This window comes from Schistocerca cancellata, chromosome 2, assembly GCF_023864275.1.
Source record: "Schistocerca cancellata isolate TAMUIC-IGC-003103 chromosome 2, iqSchCanc2.1, whole genome shotgun sequence".
Lineage (NCBI taxonomy): Eukaryota > Metazoa > Arthropoda > Insecta > Orthoptera > Acrididae > Schistocerca > Schistocerca cancellata.
Window position 1 is genome coordinate 45,957,499 of NC_064627.1, and position 20,995 is coordinate 45,978,493.

At 48.3% G+C, this 20,995-nt stretch overlaps 1 protein-coding gene across 1 annotated transcript in view; it reads right to left on the reverse strand.

Annotated features, from left to right (window-relative positions):
- Window positions 1-235: 235 nt before the first annotated feature.
- The window catches only part of LOC126150656 (mucin-17-like), a 132,857-nt gene continuing 112,097 nt past the window's right edge, over window positions 236-20,995 (reverse strand). Inside the window, exons 79-157 of the mRNA XM_049915889.1 lie at window positions 20,850-20,927; window positions 20,695-20,772; window positions 20,540-20,617; window positions 20,385-20,462; window positions 20,230-20,307; window positions 20,075-20,152; window positions 19,913-19,990; window positions 19,751-19,828; window positions 19,598-19,675; window positions 19,436-19,513; window positions 19,281-19,358; window positions 19,126-19,203; window positions 18,971-19,048; window positions 18,816-18,893; window positions 18,661-18,738; window positions 18,506-18,583; window positions 18,351-18,428; window positions 18,189-18,266; window positions 18,027-18,104; window positions 17,865-17,942; window positions 17,548-17,625; window positions 17,393-17,470; window positions 17,238-17,315; window positions 17,083-17,160; window positions 16,928-17,005; window positions 16,766-16,843; window positions 16,604-16,681; window positions 16,450-16,527; window positions 16,288-16,365; window positions 16,126-16,203; window positions 15,816-15,893; window positions 15,661-15,738; window positions 15,506-15,583; window positions 15,196-15,273; window positions 15,041-15,118; window positions 14,886-14,963; window positions 14,731-14,808; window positions 14,569-14,646; window positions 14,407-14,484; window positions 14,253-14,330; window positions 14,091-14,168; window positions 13,929-14,006; window positions 13,619-13,696; window positions 13,464-13,541; window positions 13,309-13,386; window positions 13,154-13,231; window positions 12,999-13,076; window positions 12,837-12,914; window positions 12,675-12,752; window positions 12,513-12,590; window positions 12,358-12,435; window positions 12,203-12,280; window positions 12,048-12,125; window positions 11,893-11,970; window positions 11,738-11,815; window positions 11,583-11,660; window positions 11,428-11,505; window positions 11,273-11,350; window positions 11,118-11,195; window positions 10,963-11,040; window positions 10,808-10,885; window positions 10,653-10,730; window positions 10,491-10,568; window positions 10,336-10,413; window positions 10,181-10,258; window positions 10,026-10,103; window positions 9,871-9,948; window positions 9,716-9,793; window positions 9,561-9,638; window positions 9,399-9,476; window positions 9,244-9,321; window positions 9,082-9,159; window positions 8,927-9,004; window positions 8,772-8,849; window positions 8,617-8,694; window positions 8,462-8,539; window positions 8,307-8,384; window positions 8,152-8,229; window positions 236-387 (exon numbers count right to left, since the gene is read on the reverse strand). Coding sequence (XP_049771846.1) covers window positions 236-387; window positions 8,152-8,229; window positions 8,307-8,384; window positions 8,462-8,539; window positions 8,617-8,694; window positions 8,772-8,849; window positions 8,927-9,004; window positions 9,082-9,159; window positions 9,244-9,321; window positions 9,399-9,476; window positions 9,561-9,638; window positions 9,716-9,793; window positions 9,871-9,948; window positions 10,026-10,103; window positions 10,181-10,258; window positions 10,336-10,413; window positions 10,491-10,568; window positions 10,653-10,730; window positions 10,808-10,885; window positions 10,963-11,040; window positions 11,118-11,195; window positions 11,273-11,350; window positions 11,428-11,505; window positions 11,583-11,660; window positions 11,738-11,815; window positions 11,893-11,970; window positions 12,048-12,125; window positions 12,203-12,280; window positions 12,358-12,435; window positions 12,513-12,590; window positions 12,675-12,752; window positions 12,837-12,914; window positions 12,999-13,076; window positions 13,154-13,231; window positions 13,309-13,386; window positions 13,464-13,541; window positions 13,619-13,696; window positions 13,929-14,006; window positions 14,091-14,168; window positions 14,253-14,330; window positions 14,407-14,484; window positions 14,569-14,646; window positions 14,731-14,808; window positions 14,886-14,963; window positions 15,041-15,118; window positions 15,196-15,273; window positions 15,506-15,583; window positions 15,661-15,738; window positions 15,816-15,893; window positions 16,126-16,203; window positions 16,288-16,365; window positions 16,450-16,527; window positions 16,604-16,681; window positions 16,766-16,843; window positions 16,928-17,005; window positions 17,083-17,160; window positions 17,238-17,315; window positions 17,393-17,470; window positions 17,548-17,625; window positions 17,865-17,942; window positions 18,027-18,104; window positions 18,189-18,266; window positions 18,351-18,428; window positions 18,506-18,583; window positions 18,661-18,738; window positions 18,816-18,893; window positions 18,971-19,048; window positions 19,126-19,203; window positions 19,281-19,358; window positions 19,436-19,513; window positions 19,598-19,675; window positions 19,751-19,828; window positions 19,913-19,990; window positions 20,075-20,152; window positions 20,230-20,307; window positions 20,385-20,462; window positions 20,540-20,617; window positions 20,695-20,772; window positions 20,850-20,927 — 6,236 coding nt within the window. The remainder of the gene's footprint in view (window positions 388-8,151; window positions 8,230-8,306; window positions 8,385-8,461; window positions 8,540-8,616; window positions 8,695-8,771; window positions 8,850-8,926; window positions 9,005-9,081; window positions 9,160-9,243; window positions 9,322-9,398; window positions 9,477-9,560; window positions 9,639-9,715; window positions 9,794-9,870; window positions 9,949-10,025; window positions 10,104-10,180; window positions 10,259-10,335; window positions 10,414-10,490; window positions 10,569-10,652; window positions 10,731-10,807; window positions 10,886-10,962; window positions 11,041-11,117; window positions 11,196-11,272; window positions 11,351-11,427; window positions 11,506-11,582; window positions 11,661-11,737; window positions 11,816-11,892; window positions 11,971-12,047; window positions 12,126-12,202; window positions 12,281-12,357; window positions 12,436-12,512; window positions 12,591-12,674; window positions 12,753-12,836; window positions 12,915-12,998; window positions 13,077-13,153; window positions 13,232-13,308; window positions 13,387-13,463; window positions 13,542-13,618; window positions 13,697-13,928; window positions 14,007-14,090; window positions 14,169-14,252; window positions 14,331-14,406; window positions 14,485-14,568; window positions 14,647-14,730; window positions 14,809-14,885; window positions 14,964-15,040; window positions 15,119-15,195; window positions 15,274-15,505; window positions 15,584-15,660; window positions 15,739-15,815; window positions 15,894-16,125; window positions 16,204-16,287; window positions 16,366-16,449; window positions 16,528-16,603; window positions 16,682-16,765; window positions 16,844-16,927; window positions 17,006-17,082; window positions 17,161-17,237; window positions 17,316-17,392; window positions 17,471-17,547; window positions 17,626-17,864; window positions 17,943-18,026; window positions 18,105-18,188; window positions 18,267-18,350; window positions 18,429-18,505; window positions 18,584-18,660; window positions 18,739-18,815; window positions 18,894-18,970; window positions 19,049-19,125; window positions 19,204-19,280; window positions 19,359-19,435; window positions 19,514-19,597; window positions 19,676-19,750; window positions 19,829-19,912; window positions 19,991-20,074; window positions 20,153-20,229; window positions 20,308-20,384; window positions 20,463-20,539; window positions 20,618-20,694; window positions 20,773-20,849; window positions 20,928-20,995) is intronic.

Sequence of the window (20,995 nt, forward strand, 5' to 3'; positions counted from 1 at the left end):
AATCTGACTTCCTCATTCTTTGGATGAATAACTTGTAGAGCCTTAATGGCGAGTTACAAAATGGACTTGCTTTATTAAATTACTATCCGACCAACTCCTGCTCCTCAAGGAGCTCTTACCTATACTTTTTCAGTGTTTTTTTTTGTAAGTGGTCGGCCAGCCACATACACCCCTGTGTCTCCTAGTTTTCCTCTTGTCAGTTGTGTTTTGACAGTTTTTAAACATCTCCCGACTTTCAAATTTTTTCCGTGTTGTGAGCAGCTGTGGTTGAGCAGCTGTGGTTGAGCAGCTGTGGTTGAGCAGCTGTGGTTGAGCAGCTGTGGTTGAGCAGCTGTGGTTGAGCAGCTGTGGTTGAGCAGCTGTGGTTGAGCAGCTGTGGTTGAGCAGCTGTGGTTGAGCCCGCAAACACGCACATGTACTATACCGCACCTGTATCAATCAGTGGCAGAATGGGGCAGCGAAAGGAAGAGTGGCCAATGTACAGCATCAGGGTCTCCCAGGTCTTGCATCTGTTAGAGCTGCTGCCACTCTGCTGATGAGATGCAAGAAAGTAAGTTATTCACTGATCCATCCATCCATCCATCGATTTCACTTTTTCAGTTAGTAGTATTGCCTCTGATGTATACTGTGTGGGAATTGTCTACAACAAAGAATTGGAGTGATTCCTCCAGGGGACTGGCCGCTCTTTGGTGGGTTCGTGCTTGGTTACCACAGACTCCCAGCCTTTGCAGCATCTTTTCCCTTTGGTGCTGCATGTCTATCATGTTAGTATCATTTTTCCCTTCCCTTGGAGAACATGTCTGGTGGTTTTTTTTTTTTTTTTTTTTTTTTTTTTTTTTTTTTTTTTTTTTTTTTTTTTTTTTGGGAATGTTGCAAACTGTCCATAGCTGACATACAAACAGTCTCACCACTGGTTTTCATGCCTATTTTCCTTCCTTCATTCACCTTCTCCTATCCTTCCTCCTCTTCAATATTTGAGACTCCTCTTTTTCCTTCTTCCTCCCTTTGTGCACGCGAAGGCCAGTCAATGCATCTAAAATGTTGTAGGTGACTGGGTAACGTGTAATTCCCAGCCTTGGGCCAACTGGTAATGTTTGCATGTACCACTTGGTGCAGGCCAGGCCCAGAGAGGGGTGATGGCCTGAACTGCTACCTTCCTAAATTGCTGATTGGTCCCTGTGCCAGGTATTTGGGAGATGTGGCTTAGGAGTGAACAATCACCTAAGGCTGCAGTGCCCCCATTTGAAAGGGGCACCCAGTTGGAAGGAGCAAGTCATCAGGCACGCTGACAGTCATGGGTGATTTCCTCGAAGTGAGCCAATTATCATCTTTGCAGCCCACGTCTACCAAACAATTGAATGAAGGTTCCAGTTCAAAGACCCTCCCAGCTGCATCACAGTGCTGCTTGACAGTCTAACAGAGGCTGAAATCCAAATGTATGTCTGATCAGGGTGGCATTGCAGTCAATCAGGTGACAAAAACAGGTAGATGGCTCCTTAGTGCCCACAAGCACTATTTTTCTCATCTTTGTTACAGTGGGAGAATCTGTCAGGATCAAAGCAGGCTATGAAGTTATCACAGTCTGACTGTACATTATGAACCTGAAGTGCTGGTCCCAGTGTCATCATTTCAACCACACTTTATAGTCTTGTTGACAAGCGGCCAACTGTGTAACTTGAGGTAGGGAAGCTAACCAGACCTATTGTATGCCAAGTCCTTGCCGCTGCATCTACTACAATGGTTATCATGCCACCTCCTGTCGTAATTATCTGTTTAGGAGATCTGGGTAAAGGAAAAAGTTCTTTACCTGGCCACTCGCAAGTTACTGGATAGTTAAAAACCTGTGTCCAACTGTCAGACACTTATAATGTTGTTCTTGCTTCATCTTGCTCCATGAAGGACGTGGCCATGCAGACATGTGACCTCAAATACATCTCAGAGATTGTGAAATCTCTCATTGTCATGGTAGTATCACCATCCCCTTGTCCAGCTGTGCAACAAGCAATCAAACCCTCGCCACAATGGGATAAGTCACCAGATACACAACCGACGTGCTGGAAAGGACAATAAATACCCCATGAAGACTTGCTATCTCTTTTCCCCCCCTGCGGGTCCGGGGATTAGAATAGGCCAGAGGTATTCCTGCCTGTCGTAAGAGGCGGCTAAAAGGAGTCCATCCCCCTCACGGGGGTAGTTAGCGCCTGCGTCCGGAGACGGACGGTTCCACGACCTATAATCGTGGTCTTTTTGGTTTTTCACTTCTCGTTTCTTCCTTCCTTTTGTTGGTTCCTTTCTTTGCTCTTCTCCACCTCACTGTCTTCCTTACTCTTTCCCTTGACTTCTCCTTGTCTTCTCATTGCCTTTTTCTCCTTGCCTTCTCATTGCCTTTTTCTCCTTGCCTTCTCATTGCCTTTTTCTCCTTGCCTTCTCATTGCCTTTTTCTCCTTGCCTTCTCTGGTCTCCGCCTTGGCGTTTGAGACAGTCTGTCCTCTTTCTCCCTCTCTCTCTTCTTTTTCCTCTTCTTCCTTCCTCCCTGTGCGTGCCTGAAGGCCGACCCACGCGTTCGCACGCGTAGCCGGTGACGGGGTAACGCGTAAGTCCCCGCCCTGGGTAGACATGTCAGGCACGCGCGTACCCCCTGGTAAAGGCCAGGCCTGGGGAGGGGTGATTGCCTGAGCTGATACCTTCTGACCATGCCGATTGGTCCCTCCGTCTGTTTCTTGGGAGGTGTAAACATTCACCTAAGGCGGGAGTGCCCTCTGAGAGGGTCCCCACAAGGAAGGAGCGCGCCATCGGAGACGCTGGCAATCATGGGGGATTCCTCCGTAATGGATTCTACTCCATCTCTCTCGACTTCGACCCAAAAACGGAAACGTGACCAGCCAACAGTGACAAAAGTACTACCGCCTGCCCCACAGTTCCTCGTAGTTTCTCGATCTGAGGACGGAAAGGATTTTTCCTCTGTCAACCCTTTCGTTATTCAGAAGGGCGTAGATGCCATAGCCGGATCTTGTACCAGGTTGCGTAACGGCACCTTATTACTAGAAACTGAGAGTGCCTTTCAGGCACAAAAACTGCTTCAGGCCACCCTCCTGTACACGTTCCCTGTCCGGGTGGAGGCCCACCGAACTTTGAATTCGTCTCGTGGTGTAGTCTATACTAGCTCCCTCGACGGATTGACTGACGAGGAGCTTCAATCTTTCCTCGCTGAGCAGGGCGTGACAGCTGTCCATCGGGTCATGAAAAAGGTCAACAATGACCTTGTACCGACCCGGACACTTTTCTTGACCTTCGATAGTGTTAAGCTGCCATCGCGCATCAAGGCGGGCTACGAGGTTATCTCTGTTCGCCCCTATGTCCCGACACCTACGCGCTGCTACCAGTGTCAGCGTTTCAGTCACACTCGACAGTCTTGTTCCAATGCGGCTAAGTGTGTCACTTGTGGCAGGGATGCCCATGAGGGTGACTGTCCACCTCCGTCTCCTCGTTGTGTGAACTGTCAGGGTGACCATGCCGCCTCCTCCGCGACTGTCCTGTCTATAAGGAAGAACGCTGTATCCAAGAAATTCGGGTCAAAGAGAAAGTGTCCACCTCGGCTGCTCGCAAGCTATTGGCTAGTAGGAAGCCCACGCTGCTCCCAGCGGGGAAATACAGTACTGTCCTCGCCTCTCCTCGGACTACCCGGGAGGTAGCAACCCAGACATGCGATCTGACCTTCAGCACCACGGTCGTCCGTTCGGCCAGTGCTAAGATCGCGCGGTCGACGTCTCCTCTTCCTCCCATCACCCCACAGACACCAGCCCCTTCCTCAGCTTCTGCTAAGTCGAAGACCCCGAAGTCAGATGCACGGGCCTTCAAGAAGGAACCATCCCGTGCAGACTTCCTCCGTCCCTCGACCTCCCAGCCTTCGACCGGTACTTCCACCAAACGTCCTTCCAAAAAGGCGCATAGGAAGCACAGTTCTCCTTCTCCGCCACGGCGCATTTCTTCTCCTGCGCCACCGAGCGGTTGCCGCCCCAGGCCGTCATCCGTTTCACCTGGCCGCACCTCTGGTAGCCGTACATCTGGCCGTTCACCGGCGGAGGAAGCTCCCCCTCCCGGCCATCCTCCCGAGATGGCCGATGACCCTATAGACCCCATGGACGATGACTGTCCGCCTACTGATAGCGGCGGCAGTGCTCGCTCGAAGCCAGGCCCTAAGCGGCCTTCGAGGTGACCCCTTCTCTCATCTCCCTTTTCTTACGATGGCACTTATTAACTGGAATATTCGCAGCATTCGCTCCAACCGAGAGGACTTGAAGTTGCTGCTCCGCTTGCACCGTCCGCTCGTCGTAGCCCTCCAGGAAACGAAGCTACGCCCATGCGATCAAATTGCCTTGGCACACTACACCTCTGTGCGTTTTGACCTACCCCCTGTGGTAGGTATCCCAGCTCATGGAGGGGTTATGTTGCTGGTCCGTGATGATATTTACTGTGATCCCATCACGTTGCACACCGGCCTGCAGGCAGTTGCCATCCGCATTACTCTCCCCACTTTTACGTTTTCCTTTTGTACCATTTACACCCCATCGTCATCTGCCGTTACCAGGGCAGACATGATGCAACTTATTGCTCAGCTACCTGCACCATTTTTGTTAACTGGAGACTTCAATGCCCACCATCCCCTTTGGGGCTCTCCAGCATCCTGCCCGAGGGGCTCCTTGTTAGCAGACCTTTTCAACCAGCTCAATCTTGTCTGCCTCAATACTGGCGCCCCTACTTTTCTTTCGGACACATCTCACACCTATTCCCATTTAGACCTCTCTATATGTACTCCCCAACTTGCACGCCGGTTTGAGTGGTATGCACTTTCTGATACATATTCGAGCGACCACTTCCCGTGTGTTATCCATCTCCTGCAGCATACTCCCTCTCCGTGCTCCTCTAGTTGGACCATCTCCAAGGCAGACTGGGGGCTCTTCTCTTCCAGGGCGACCTTTCAGGATCAAACCTTCATAAGCTGCGATCGTCAGGTCGCACACCTCACGGAAGTCATTCTGGCTGCTGCTGAATATTCCATCCCTCACCCTACTTCTTCTCCACGTCGCGTACCGGTCCCCTGGTGGACCGCAGCATGTAGAGACGCTTTACGTGCTCGTCGACGTGCTTTACGCACCTTTAAACGCCACCCTACAGTGGCGAATTGTATTAATTATAAACGATTACGTGCTCAGTGTCGTCGTATTATTAAAGAAAGCCAGCTGGGCTGCTTTCACAAGCACCTTCAACAGTTTTACTCCTTCTGTTGTCTGGGGTGGCCTGCGCCGGCTATCTGGCACTAAGGTCCACGCACCAGTTTCTGGCTTGACGGTCGCGAATGCAGTCCTTGTGGCCCCCGAGGCTGTCTCCAATGCCTTCGGCCGCTTTTTCGCAGAGGTTTCGAGCTCCGCTCATTACCACCCTGCCTTTCTCCCCCGCAAACAGGCAGAGGAGACTAGGCCACCTGACTTCCGCTCCTCGAATTGTGAAAGTTATAATGCCCCATTCACCATGCGGGAACTCGAAACCGCACTTGGCCGATCACGGTCCTCCGCTCCAGGGCCTGATTCTATTCATATTCAGATGCTGAAGAACCTTTCTCCTGCGGGTAAAGGTTTTCTTCTTCGTACATACAATCGCATCTGGATTGAGGGACATGTTCCCGCATGCTGGCGCGAGTCTATTGTTGTCCCGATTCCTAAGCCGGGGAAGGACAAGCACTAGCCTTCCAGTTATCGACCTATCTCGCTTACCAGCTGTGTCTGTAAAGTGATGGAGCGAATGGTTAACTCTCGATTGGTTTGGCTGCTCGAGTCTCGACGCCTACTTACCAATGTACAATGTGGATTTCGTAGGCGCCGCTCTGCTGTTGACCATCTGGTTACCTTGTCGACCTTCATTATGAATAACTTCTTGCGGAAGCGCCCGACCGCGGCTGTGTTCTTTGATTTGGAGAAGGCTTACGACACCTGTTGGAGGGCGGGCATTCTCCGCACCATGCATACATGGGGCCTTCGCGGTCGCCTCCCTCTTTTTATTCGTTCCTTTTTAATGGATCGACAGTTCAGGGTACGTGTGGGTTCTGTCCTGTCCGACACCTTTCGCCAGGAGATTGGGGTGCCACAGGGCTCAGTTTTGAGCGTCGCTCTCTTCGCCATAGCGATCAATCCAATAATGGTATGCCTCCCAGCTGATGTATCAGGCTCCCTTTTCGTGGACGATTTTACCATCTATTGCAGCGCGCAGTGTACACGTGTCCTGGAGCGCTGTCTTCAGCGTTCTCTTGACAGTCTTTCCTCCTGGAGCGTCGCCAATGGCTTCCGTTTTTCTGCCGAGAAGACGGTCTGTATTAACTTCTGGCGCTACAAAGAGTTTCTCCCACCGTCCTTACGACTCGGTCCCGTTGCTCTCCCAATCGTGGAGACAACCAAATTTTTAGGCCTTACATTTGACAGGAAACTTAGCTGGTTTCCACATGTCATATTTGGCCGCCCGTTGTACCCGTTCTTTAAATGTCCTCCGTGTTCTCAGTGGTATGTCGTGGGGAGCAGATCGAACCGTCTTACTTCGTCTATATCGGTCGATCGTCCGCTCCAAGCTGGATTATGGGAGCTTCGTATACTCCTCTGCACGGCCATTAATCTTACGCCGCCTCAACTCCATACAACATCGGGGTTTACGACTTGCGATCGGAGCATTTTATACTAGTCCCGTAGAGAGTCTTCATGCTGACGCTGGCGAATTGCCACTCACCTACCGGCGCCGTATACTGCTTTGTCGGTATGCCTGTCGGCTACTGTCAATGCCCGACCATACGTCTTATCGTTCCTTTTTTGACGACTCTCTCAACCGTCAATACGGGTTGTATGTCTCTGCCCTGCTACCCCCTGGAGTTCGCTTTCGTCGCCTCCTTCAACACCTTAATTTTTCACTCCCTGCAACCTTTAGAGTGGGCGAGAGCCACACGCCACCTTGGCTCCAGGCTCAGGTCCGCGTTCACCTTGACCTCAGCTCGCTCCAAAAAGAGGTTACCCCCGGTTCGGTCTACCACTCCCGTTTTTTCGAACTTCGTTCGAAGTTCATCAACATGACTTTCATTTATACAGATGGCTCTAAGACCAATGAAGGGGTCGGGTGTTCCTTTATTGTCGGGGCACAAAGTTTCAAATACCGGCTCCATGGCCATTGTTCGGCCTTCACAGCTGAGCTCTTTGCCCTCTACCAGGCTAATCTTTACATCTGCCGCCACCGACATTCTGCTTATGTCATTTGCTCAGATTCCCTGAGCGCCATCCAGAGCCTCAGTGATCCGTACCCGGTTCACCCTTTCGTACACCGGATCCAACGCTCTCTTCAGCAGTTGGTGGACGTCGGTTCTCCGGTTAGCTTTATGTGGGTTCCTGGCCATGTCGGTATATCCCTGGGAACGAAGCTGCAGATGCCGCGGCCAAGGCTGCGGTCCTCCAGCCTCGGACAGCTTCTTGTTATGTCCCTTCGTCCGATTTTAGCAGGGTCATTTGTCGGCGCATTTCATCGCTGTGGCATGCCGATTGGGCTGCACTTACCGACAACAAGCTTCGGGCCTTACAACCTCTTCCCGTGGCTTGGACGTCCTCCTCACGCCCTTTCCGGCGAGAGGAGGTAGTTTTGGCCCGGTTAAGAATTGGACACTGCCGGTTCAGCCATCGCCATCTGCTGACGGCTGCGCCGGCGCCGTTCTGTCCATGTGGGCACTTGCTGAAGGTTCGGCACATTTTAATGTCCTGTCCAGATTTTAACACACAGCGTCTAGATCTTAACCTGCCAAGTACTTTCGATGCCGTTTTAGCGGATGACCCACGAGCAGCTGCTCGTTTTCTTCGTTTTATCCATTTGACAAACATCACTAAGGACATTTGATGATGCTGTTTTTAATTCTACACCTGTCAGTCTATTATCGTGTTTTACCTTTTAGTTGTTGTTTTAAACTTGTGCCTCGCGGTGCATTCTTAACGTCGTCAGGGCGCTAATGACCATTGAAGTCGTGCGTCCTACAACTAAAAAAAAAAAAAAAAAAAAAAAAAAAGAAGAGTAAAACGTCTTTCAAGTACTTTATGTACTGCTTTAGTTAGGGGTACATTTACTCTTACTCACCAGGTGACTTCGCTGCACGTATGTCTTCAGTACTGGGTCCAGCCTCCGGTGTCCGTACCTGCTGTGGTTGTGCACTGGCTATTACACAGAGAGTAAAACGTCTTTCAAGTACTTTATGTACTGCTTTAGTTAGGGGTACATTTACTCTTACTCACCAGGTGACTTCGCTGCACGTATGTCTTCAGTACTGGGTCCAGCCTCCGGTGTCCGTACCTGCTGTGGTTGTGCACTGGCTATTACACAGAGAGTAAAACGTCTTTCAAGTACTTTATGTACTGCTTTAGTTAGGGGTACATTTACTCTTACTCACCAGGTGACTTCGCTGCACGTATGTCTTCAGTACTGGGTCCAGCCTCCGGTGTCCGTACCTGCTGTGGTTGTGCACTGGCTATTACACAGAGAGTAAAACGTCTTTCAAGTACTTTATGTACTGCTTTAGTTAGGGGTACATTTACTCTTACTCACCAGGTGACTTCGCTGCACGTATGTCTTCAGTACTGGGTCCAGCCTCCGGTGTCCGTACCTGCTGTGGTTGTGCACTGGCTATTACACAGAGAGTAAAACGTCTTTCAAGTACTTTATGTACTGCTTTAGTTAGGGGTACATTTACTCTTACTCACCAGGTGACTTCGCTGCACGTATGTCTTCAGTACTGGGTCCAGCCTCCGGTGTCCGTACCTGCTGTGGTTGTGCACTGGCTATTACACAGAGAGTAAAACGTCTTTCAAGTACTTTATGTACTGCTTTAGTTAGGGGTACATTTACTCTTACTCACCAGGTGACTTCGCTGCACGTATGTCTTCAGTACTGGGTCCAGCCTCCGGTGTCCGTACCTGCTGTGGTTGTGCACTGGCTATTACACAGAGAGTAAAACGTCTTTCAAGTACTTTATGTACTGCTTTAGTTAGGGGTACATTTACTCTTACTCACCAGGTGACTTCGCTGCACGTATGTCTTCAGTACTGGGTCCAGCCTCCGGTGTCCGTACCTGCTGTGGTTGTGCACTGGCTATTATTGTACACACAGAGAGTAAAACGTCTTTCAAGTACTTTATGTACTGCTTTAGTTAGGGGTACATTTACTCTTACTCACCAGGTGACTTCGCTGCACGTATGTCTTCAGTACTGGGTCCAGCCTCCGGTGTCCGTACCTGCTGTGGTTGTGCACTGGCTATTACACAGAGAGTAAAACGTCTTTCAAGTACTTTATGTACTGCTTTAGTTAGGGGTACATTTACTCTTACTCACCAGGTGACTTCGCTGCACGTATGTCTTCAGTACTGGGTCCAGCCTCCGGTGTCCGTACCTGCTGTGGTTGTGCACTGGCTATTATTGTACACACAGAGAGTAAAACGTCTTTCAAGTACTTTATGTACTGCTTTAGTTAGGGGTACATTTACTCTTACTCACCAGGTGACTTCGCTGCACGTATGTCTTCAGTACTGGGTCCAGCCTCCGTTGTCCGTACCTGCTGTGGTTGTGCACTGGCTATTACACAGAGAGTAAAACGTCTTTCAAGTACTTTATGTACTGCTTTAGTTAGGGGTACATTTACTCTTACTCACCAGGTGACTTCGCTGCACGTATGTCTTCAGTACTGGGTCCAGCCTCCGGTGTCCGTACCTGCTGTGGTTGTGCACTGGCTATTACACAGAGAGTAAAACGTCTTTCAAGTACTTTATGTACTGCTTTAGTTAGGGGTACATTTACTCTTACTCACCAGGTGACTTCGCTGCACGTATGTCTTCAGTACTGGGTCCAGCCTCCGGTGTCCGTACCTGCTGTGGTTGTGCACTGGCTATTACACAGAGAGTAAAACGTCTTTCAAGTACTTTATGTACTGCTTTAGTTAGGGGTACATTTACTCTTACTCACCAGGTGACTTCGCTGCACGTATGTCTTCAGTACTGGGTCCAGCCTCCGGTGTCCGTACCTGCTGTGGTTGTGCACTGGCTATTACACAGAGAGTAAAACGTCTTTCAAGTACTTTATGTACTGCTTTAGTTAGGGGTACATTTACTCTTACTCACCAGGTGACTTCGCTGCACGTATGTCTTCAGTACTGGGTCCAGCCTCCGGTGTCCGTACCTGCTGTGGTTGTGCACTGGCTATTACACAGAGAGTAAAACGTCTTTCAAGTACTTTATGTACTGCTTTAGTTAGGGGTACATTTACTCTTACTCACCAGGTGACTTCGCTGCACGTATGTCTTCAGTACTGGGTCCAGCCTCCGGTGTCCGTACCTGCTGTGGTTGTGCACTGGCTATTACACAGAGAGTAAAACGTCTTTCAAGTACTTTATGTACTGCTTTAGTTAGGGGTACATTTACTCTTACTCACCAGGTGACTTCGCTGCACGTATGTCTTCAGTACTGGGTCCAACCTCCGGTGTCCGTACCTGCTGTGGTTGTGCACTGGCTATTATTGTACACACAGAGAGTAAAACGTCTTTCAAGTACTTTATGTACTGCTTTAGTTAGGGGTACATTTACTCTTACTCACCAGGTGACTTCGCTGCACGTATGTCTTCAGTACTGGGTCCAGCCTCCGGTGTCCGTACCTGCTGTGGTTGTGCACTGGCTATTACACAGAGAGTAAAACGTCTTTCAAGTACTTTATGTACTGCTTTAGTTAGGGGTACATTTACTCTTACTCACCAGGTGACTTCGCTGCACGTATGTCTTCAGTACTGGGTCCAGCCTCCGGTGTCCGTACCTGCTGTGGTTGTGCACTGGCTATTACACAGAGAGTAAAACGTCTTTCAAGTACTTTATGTACTGCTTTAGTTAGGGGTACATTTACTCTTACTCACCAGGTGACTTCGCTGCACGTATGTCTTCAGTACTGGGTCCAGCCTCCGGTGTCCGTACCTGCTGTGGTTGTGCACTGGCTATTACACAGAGAGTAAAACGTCTTTCAAGTACTTTATGTACTGCTTTAGTTAGGGGTACATTTACTCTTACTCACCAGGTGACTTCGCTGCTCGTATGTCTTCAGTACTGGGTCCAGCCTCCGGTGTCCGTACCTGCTGTGGTTGTGCACTGGCTATTACACAGAGAGTAAAACGTCTTTCAAGTACTTTATGTACTGCTTTAGTTAGGGGTACATTTACTCTTACTCACCAGGTGACTTCGCTGCACGTATGTCTTCAGTACTGGGTCCAGCCTCCGGTGTCCGTACCTGCTGTGGTTGTGCACTGGCTATTACACAGAGAGTAAAACGTCTTTCAAGTACTTTATGTACTGCTTTAGTTAGGGGTACATTTACTCTTACTCACCAGGTGACTTCGCTGCACGTATGTCTTCAGTACTGGGTCCAGCCTCCGGTGTCCGTACCTGCTGTGGTTGTGCACTGGCTATTACACAGAGAGTAAAACGTCTTTCAAGTACTTTATGTACTGCTTTAGTTAGGGGTACATTTACTCTTACTCACCAGGTGACTTCGCTGCACGTATGTCTTCAGTACTGGGTCCAGCCTCCGGTGTCCGTACCTGCTGTGGTTGTGCACTGGCTATTACACAGAGAGTAAAACGTCTTTCAAGTACTTTATGTACTGCTTTAGTTAGGGGTACATTTACTCTTACTCACCAGGTGACTTCGCTGCACGTATGTCTTCAGTACTGGGTCCAGCCTCCGGTGTCCGTACCTGCTGTGGTTGTGCACTGGCTATTACACAGAGAGTAAAACGTCTTTCAAGTACTTTATGTACTGCTTTAGTTAGGGGTACATTTACTCTTACTCACCAGGTGACTTCGCTGCACGTATGTCTTCAGTACTGGGTCCAGCCTCCGGTGTCCGTACCTGCTGTGGTTGTGCACTGGCTATTACACAGAGAGTAAAACGTCTTTCAAGTACTTTATGTACTGCTTTAGTTAGGGGTACATTTACTCTTACTCACCAGGTGACTTCGCTGCACGTATGTCTTCAGTACTGGGTCCAGCCTCCGGTGTCCGTACCTGCTGTGGTTGTGCACTGGCTATTACACAGAGAGTAAAACGTCTTTCAAGTACTTTATGTACTGCTTTAGTTAGGGGTACATTTACTCTTACTCACCAGGTGACTTCGCTGCACGTATGTCTTCAGTACTGGGTCCAGCCTCCGGTGTCCGTACCTGCTGTGGTTGTGCACTGGCTATTACACAGAGAGTAAAACGTCTTTCAAGTACTTTATGTACTGCTTTAGTTAGGGGTACATTTACTCTTACTCACCAGGTGACTTCGCTGCACGTATGTCTTCAGTACTGGGTCCAGCCTCCGGTGTCCGTACCTGCTGTGGTTGTGCACTGGCTATTACACAGAGAGTAAAACGTCTTTCAAGTACTTTATGTACTGCTTTAGTTAGGGGTACATTTACTCTTACTCACCAGGTGACTTCGCTGCACGTATGTCTTCAGTACTGGGTCCAGCCTCCGGTGTCCGTACCTGCTGTGGTTGTGCACTGGCTATTATTGTACACACAGAGAGTAAAACGTCTTTCAATTACTTTATGTACTGCTTTAGTTAGGGGTACATTTACTCTTACTCACCAGGTGACTTCGCTGCACGTATGTCTTCAGTACTGGGTCCAGCCTCCGGTGTCCGTACCTGCTGTGGTTGTGCACTGGCTATTATTGTACACACAGAGAGTAAAACGTCTTTCAAGTACTTTATGTACTGTTTTAGTTAGGGGTAGATTTACTCTTACTCACCAGGTGACTTCGCTGCACGTATGTCTTCAGTACTGGGTCCAGCCTCCGGTGTCCGTAGCTGCTGTGGTTGTGCACTGGCTATTATTGTACACACAGAGAGTAAAACGTCTTTCAATTACTTTATGTACTGCTTTAGTTAGGGGTACATTTACTCTTACTCACCAGGTGACTTCGCTGCACGTATGTCTTCAGTACTGGGTCCAGCCTCCGGTGTCCGTACCTGCTGTGGTTGTGCACTGGCTATTACACAGAGAGTAAAACGTCTTTCAAGTACTTTATGTACTGCTTTAGTTAGGGGTACATTTACTCTTACTCACCAGGTGACTTCGCTGCACGTATGTCTTCAGTACTGGGTCCAGCCTCCGGTGTCCGTACCTGCTGTGGTTGTGCACTGGCTATTACACAGAGAGTAAAACGTCTTTCAAGTACTTTATGTACTGCTTTAGTTAGGGGTACATTTACTCTTACTCACCAGGTGACTTCGCTGCACGTATGTCTTCAGTACTGGGTCCAGCCTCCGGTGTCCGTACCTGCTGTGGTTGTGCACTGGCTATTACACAGAGAGTAAAACGTCTTTCAAGTACTTTATGTACTGCTTTAGTTAGGGGTACATTTACTCTTACTCACCAGGTGACTTCGCTGCACGTATGTCTTCAGTACTGGGTCCAGCCTCCGGTGTCCGTACCTGCTGTGGTTGTGCACTGGCTATTACACAGAGAGTAAAACGTCTTTCAAGTACTTTATGTACTGCTTTAGTTAGGGGTACATTTACTCTTACTCACCAGGTGACTTCGCTGCACGTATGTCTTCAGTACTGGGTCCAGCCTCCGGTGTCCGTACCTGCTGTGGTTGTGCACTGGCTATTACACAGAGAGTAAAACGTCTTTCAAGTACTTTATGTACTGCTTTAGTTAGGGGTACATTTACTCTTACTCAACAGGTGACTTCGCTGCACGTATGTCTTCAGTACTGGGTCCAGCCTCCGGTGTCCGTACCTGCTGTGGTTGTGCACTGGCTATTACACAGAGAGTAAAACGTCTTTCAAGTACTTTATGTACTGCTTTAGTTAGGGGTACATTTACTCTTACTCACCAGGTGACTTCGCTGCACGTATGTCTTCAGTACTGGGTCCAGCCTCCGGTGTCCGTACCTGCTGTGGTTGTGCACTGGCTATTATTGTACACACAGAGAGTAAAACGTCTTTCAAGTACTTTATGTACTGTTTTAGTTAGGGGTAGATTTACTCTTACTCACCAGGTGACTTCGCTGCACGTATGTCTTCAGTACTGGGTCCAGCCTCCGGTGTCCGTACCTGCTGTGGTTGTGCACTGGCTATTATTGTACACACAGAGAGTAAAACGTCTTTCAATTACTTTATGTACTGCTTTAGTTAGGGGTACATTTACTCTTACTCACCAGGTGACTTTGCTGCACGTATGTCTTCAGTACTGGGTCCAGCCTCCGGTGTCCGTACCTGCTGTGGTTGTGCACTGGCTATTACACAGAGAGTAAAACGTCTTTCAATTACTTATGTACTGCTTTAGTTAGGGGTACATTTACTCTTACTCACCAGGTGTCTTCGCTGCACGTATGTCTTCAGTACTGGGTCCAGCCTCTGGTGTCCGTAGCTGCTGTGGTTGTGCACTGGCTATTATTGTACACACAGAGAGTAAAACGTCTTTCAAGTACTTTATGTACTGCTTTAGTTAGGGGTACATTTACTCTTACTCACCAGGTGACTTCGCTGCACGTATGTCTTCAGTACTGGGTCCAGCCTCCGGTGTCCGTACCTGCTGTGGTTGTGCACTGGCTATTATTGTACACACAGAGAGTAAAACGTCTTTCAAGTACTTTATGTACTGTTTTAGTTAGGGGTAGATTTACTCTTACTCACCAGGTGACTTCGCTGCACGTATGTCTTCAGTACTGGGTCCAGCCTCCGGTGTCCGTACCTGCTGTGGTTGTGCACTGGCTATTACACAGAGAGTAAAACGTCTTTCAAGTACTTTATGTACTGCTTTAGTTAGGGGTACATTTACTCTTACTCACCAGGTGACTTCGCTGCACGTATGTCTTCAGTACTGGGTCCAGCCTCCGGTGTCCGTACCTGCTGTGGTTGTGCACTGGCTATTACACAGAGAGTAAAACGTCTTTCAAGTACTTTATGTACTGCTTTAGTTAGGGGTACATTTACTCTTACTCACCAGGTGACTTCGCTGCACGTATGTCTTCAGTACTGGGTCCAGCCTCCGGTGTCCGTACCTGCTGTGGTTGTGCACTGGCTATTACACAGAGAGTAAAACGTCTTTCAAGTACTTTATGTACTGCTTTAGTTAGGGGTACATTTACTCTTACTCACCAGGTGACTTCGCTGCACGTATGTCTTCAGTACTGGGTCCAGCCTCCGGTGTCCGTACCTGCTGTGGTTGTGCACTGGCTATTACACAGAGAGTAAAACGTCTTTCAAGTACTTTATGTACTGCTTTAGTTAGGGGTACATTTACTCTTACTCAACAGGTGACTTCGCTGCACGTATGTCTTCAGTACTGGGTCCAGCCTCCGGTGTCCGTACCTGCTGTGGTTGTGCACTGGCTATTACACAGAGAGTAAAACGTCTTTCAAGTACTTTATGTACTGCTTTAGTTAGGGGTACATTTACTCTTACTCACCAGGTGACTTCGCTGCACGTATGTCTTCAGTACTGGGTCCAGCCTCCGGTGTCCGTACCTGCTGTGGTTGTGCACTGGCTATTACACAGAGAGTAAAACGTCTTTCAAGTACTTTATGTACTGCTTTAGTTAGGGGTACATTTACTCTTACTCACCAGGTGACTTCGCTGCACGTATGTCTTCAGTACTGGGTCCAGCCTCAGGTGTCCGTACCTGCTGTGGTTGTGCACTGGCTATTACACAGAGAGTAAAACGTCTTTCAAGTACTTTATGTACTGCTTTAGTTAGGGGTACATTTACTCTTACTCACCAGGTGACTTCGCTGCACGTATGTCTTCAGTACTGGGTCCAGCCTCCGGTGTCCGTACCTGCTGTGGTTGTGCACTGGCTATTACACAGAGAGTAAAACGTCTTTCAAGTACTTTATGTACTGCTTTAGTTAGGGGTACATTTACTCTTACTCAACAGGTGACTTCGCTGCACGTATGTCTTCAGTACTGGGTCCAGCCTCCGGTGTCCGTACCTGCTGTGGTTGTGCACTGGCTATTACACAGAGAGTAAAACGTCTTTCAAGTACTTTATGTACTGCTTTAGTTAGGGGTACATTTACTCTTACTCACCAGGTGACTTCGCTGCACGTATGTCTTCAGTACTGGGTCCAGCCTCCGGTGTCCGTACCTGCTGTGGTTGTGCACTGGCTATTATTGTACACACAGAGAGTAAAACGTCTTTCAAGTACTTTATGTACTGTTTTAGTTAGGGGTAGATTTACTCTTACTCACCAGGTGACTTCGCTGCACGTATGTCTTCAGTACTGGGTCCAGCCTCCGGTGTCCGTACCTGCTGTGGTTGTGCACTGGCTATTATTGTACACACAGAGAGTAAAACGTCTTTCAATTACTTTATGTACTGCTTTAGTTAGGGGTACATTTACTCTTACTCACCAGGTGACTTTGCTGCACGTATGTCTTCAGTACTGGGTCCAGCCTCCGGTGTCCGTACCTGCTGTGGTTGTGCACTGGCTATTACACAGAGAGTAAAACGTCTTTCAATTACTTATGTACTGCTTTAGTTAGGGGTACATTTACTCTTACTCACCAGGTGTCTTCGCTGCACGTATGTCTTCAGTACTGGGTCCAGCCTCTGGTGTCCGTAGCTGCTGTGGTTGTGCACTGGCTATTATTGTACACACAGAGAGTAAAACGTCTTTCAAGTACTTTATGTACTGCTTTAGTTAGGGGTACATTTACTCTTACTCACCAGGTGACTTCGCTGCACGTATGTCTTCAGTACTGGGTCCAGCCTCCGGTGTCCGTACCTGCTGTGGTTGTGCACTGGCTATTATTGTACACACAGAGAGTAAAACGTCTTTCAAGTACTTTATGTACTGTTTTAGTTAGGGGTAGATTTACTCTTACTCACCAGGTGACTTCGCTGCACGTATGTCTTCAGTACTGGGTCCAGCCTCCGGTGTCCGTACCTGCTGTGGTTGTGCACTGGCTATTACACAGAGAGTAAAACGTCTTTCAAGTACTTTATGTACTGCTTTAGTTAGGGGTACATTTACTCTTACTCACCAGGTGACTTCGCTGCACGTATGTCTTCAGTACTGGGTCCAGCCTCCGGTGTCCGTACCTGCTGTGGTTGTGCACTGGCTATTACACAGAGAGTAAAACGTCTTTCAAGTACTTTATGTACTGCTTTAGTTAGGGGTACATTTACTCTTACTCACCAGGTGACTTCGCTGCACGTATGTCTTCAGTACTGGGTCCAGCCTCCGGGGTCCGTACCTGCTGTGGTTGTGCACTGGCTATTACACAGAGAGTAAAACGTCTTTCAAGTACTTTATGTACTGCTTTAGTTAGGGGTACATTTACTCTTACTCACCAGGTGACTTCGCTGCACGTATGTCTTCAGTACTGGGTCCAGCCTCCGGTGTCCGTACCTGCTGTGGTTGTGCACTGGCTATTACACAGAGAGTAAAACGTCTTTCAAGTACTTTATGTACTGCTTTAGTTAGGGGTACATTTACTCTTACTCACCAGGTGACTTCGCTGCACGTATGTCTTCAGTACTGGGTCCAGCCTCCGGTGTCCGTACCTGCTGTGGTTGTGCACTGGCTATTACACAGAGAGTAAAACGTCTTTCAAGTACTTTATGTACTGCTTTAGTTAGGGGTACATTTACTCTTACTCACCAGGTGACTTCGCTGCACGTATGTCTTCAGTACTGGGTCCAGCCTCCGGTGTCCGTACCTGCTGTGGTTGTGCACTGGCTATTATTGTACACATAGAGAGTAAAACGTCTTTCAAGTACTTTATGTACTGTTTTAGTTAGGGGTACATTTACTCTTACTCACCAGGTGACTTCGCTGCACGTATGTCTTCAGTACTGGGTCCAGCCTCCGGTGTCCGTACCTGCTGTGGTTGTGCACTGGCTATTATTGTACACACAGAGAGTAAAACGTCTTTCAAGTACTTTATGTACTGTTTTAGTTAGGGGTAGATTTACTCTTACTCACCAGGTGACTTCGCTGCACGTATGTCTTCAGTACTGGGTCCAGCCTCCGGTGTCCGTACCTGCTGTGGTTGTGCACTGGCTATTATTGTACACACAGAGAGTAAAACGTCTTTCAAGTACTTTATGTACTGTTTTAGTTAGGGGTAGATTTACTCTTACTCACCAGGTGACTTTGCTGCACGTATGTCTTCAGTACTGGGTCCAGCCTCCGGTGTCCGTACCTGCTGTGGTTGTGCACTGGCTATTATTGTACACACAGAGAGTAAAACGTCTTTCAAGTACTTTATGTACTGCTTTAGTTAGGGGTACATTTACTCTTACTCACCAGGTGACTTCGCTGCACGTATGTCTTCAGTACTGGGTCCAGCCTCCGGTGTCCGTACCTGCTGTGGTTGTGCACTGGCTATTACACAGAGAGTAAAACGTCTTTCAAGTACTTTATGTACTGCTTTAGTTAGGGGTACATTTACTCTTACTCACCAGGTGACTTCGCTGCACGTATGTCTTCAGTACTGGGTCCAGCCTCCGGTGTCCGTACCTGCTGTGGTTGTGCACTGGCTATTACACAGAGAGTAAAACGTCTTTCAAGTACTTTATGTACTGCTTTAGTTAGGGGTACATTTACTCTTACTCACCAGGTGACTTCGCTGCACGTATGTCTTCAGTACTGGGTCCAGCCTCCGGTGTCCGTACCTGCTGTGGTTGTGCACTGGCTATTACACAGAGAGTAAAACGTCTTTCAAGTACTTTATGTACTGCTTTAGTTAGGGGTACATTTACTCTTACTCACCAGGTGACTTCGCTGCACGTATGTCTTCAGTACTGGGTCCAGCCTCCGGTGTCCGTACCTGCTGTGGTTGTGCACTGGCTATTACACAGAGAGTAAAACGTCTTTCAAGTACTTTATGTACTGCTTTAGTTAGGGGTACATTTACTCTTACTCACCAGGTGACTTCGCTGCACGTATGTCTTCAGTACTGGGTCCAGCCTTTGGTGTCCGTACCTGCTGTGGTTGTGCACTGGCTATTACACAGAGAGTAAAACGTCTTTCAAGTACTTTATGTACTGCTTTAGTTAGGGGTACATTTACTCTTACTCACCAGGTGACTTCGCTGCACGTATGTCTTCAGTACTGGGTCCAGCCTCCGGTGTCCGTACCTGCTGTGGTTGTGCACTGGCTATTACACAGAGAGTAAAACGTCTTTCAAGTACTTTATGTACTGCTTTAGTTAGGGGTACATTTACTCTTACTCACCAGGTGACTTCGCTGCACGTATGTCTTCAGTACTGGGTCCAGCCTCCGGTGTCCGTACCTGCTGTGGTTGTGCACTGGCTATTACACAGAGAGTAAAACGTCTTTCAAGTACTTTATGTACTGCTTTAGTTAGGGGTACATTTACTCTTACTCACCAGGTGACTTCGCTGCACGTATGTCTTCAGTACTGGGTCCAGCCTCCGGTGTCCGTACCTGCTGTGGTTGTGCACTGGCTATTATTGTACACACAGAGAGTAAAACGTCTTTCAAGTACTTTATGTACTGTTTTAGTTAGGGGTAGATTTACTCTTACTCACCAGGTGACTTCGCTGCACGTATGTCTTCAGTACTGGGTCCAGCCTCCGGTGTCCGTACCTGCTGTGGTTGTGCACTGGCTATTACACAGAGTAAAACGTCTTTCAAGTACTTTATGTACTGTTTTAGTTAGGGGTAGATTTACTCTTACTCACCAGGTGACTTCGCTGCACGTATGTCTTCAGTACTGGGTCCAGCCTCCGGTGTCCGTACCTGCTGTGGTTGTGCACTGGCTATTATTGTACACACAGAGAGTAAAACGTCTTTCAAGTACTTTATGTACTGTTTTAGTTAGGGGTAGATTTACTCTTACTCACCAGGTGACTTCGCTGCACGTATGTCTTCAGTACTGGGTCCAGCCTCCGGTGTCCGTACCTGCTGTGGTTGTGCACTGGCTATTATTGTACACACAGAGAGTAAAACGTCTTTCAAGTACTTTATGTACTGCTTTAGTTAGGGGTACATTTACTCTTACTCACCAGGTGACTTCGCTGCACGTATGTCTTCAGTACTGGGTCCAGCCTCCGGTGTCCGTACCTGCTGTGGTTGTGCACTGGCTATTACACAGAGAGTAAAACGTCTTTCAAGTACTTTATGTACTGCTTTAGTTAGGGGTACATTTACTCTTACTCACCAGGTGACTTCACTGCACGTATGTCTTCAGTACTGGGTCCAGCCTCCGGTGTCCGTACCTGCTGTGGTTGTGCACTGGCTATTACACAGAGAGTAAAACGTCTTTCAAGTACTTTATGTACTGCTTTAGTTAGGGGTACATTTACTCTTACTCACCAGGTGACTTCGCTGCACGTATGTCTTCAGTACTGGGTCCAGCCTCCGGTGTCCGTACCTGCTGTGGTTGTGCACTGGCTATTACACAGAGAGTAAAACGTCTTTCAAGTACTTTATGTACTGCTTTAGTTAGGGGTACATTTACTCTTACTCACCAGGTGACTTCGCTGCACGTATGTCTTCAGTACTGGGTCCAGCCTCCGGTGTCCGTACCTGCTGTGGTTGTGCACTGGCTATTACACAGAGAGTAAAACGTCTTTCAAGTACTTTATGTACTGCTTTAGTTAGGGGTACATTTACTCTTACTCACCAGGTGACTTCGCTGCACGTATGTCTTCAGTACTGGGTCCAGCCTCCGGTGTCCGTACCTGCTGTGGTTGTGCACTGGCTATTACACAGAGAGTAAAACGTCTTTCAAGTACTTTATGTACTGCTTTAGTTAGGGGTACATTTACTCTTACTCACCAGGTGACTTCGCTGCACGTATGTCTTCAGTACTGGGTCCAGCCTCCGGTGTCCGTACCTGCTGTGGTTGTGCACTGGCTATTACACAGAGAGTAAAACGTCTTTCAAGTACTTTATGTACTGCTTTAGTTAGGGGTACATTTACT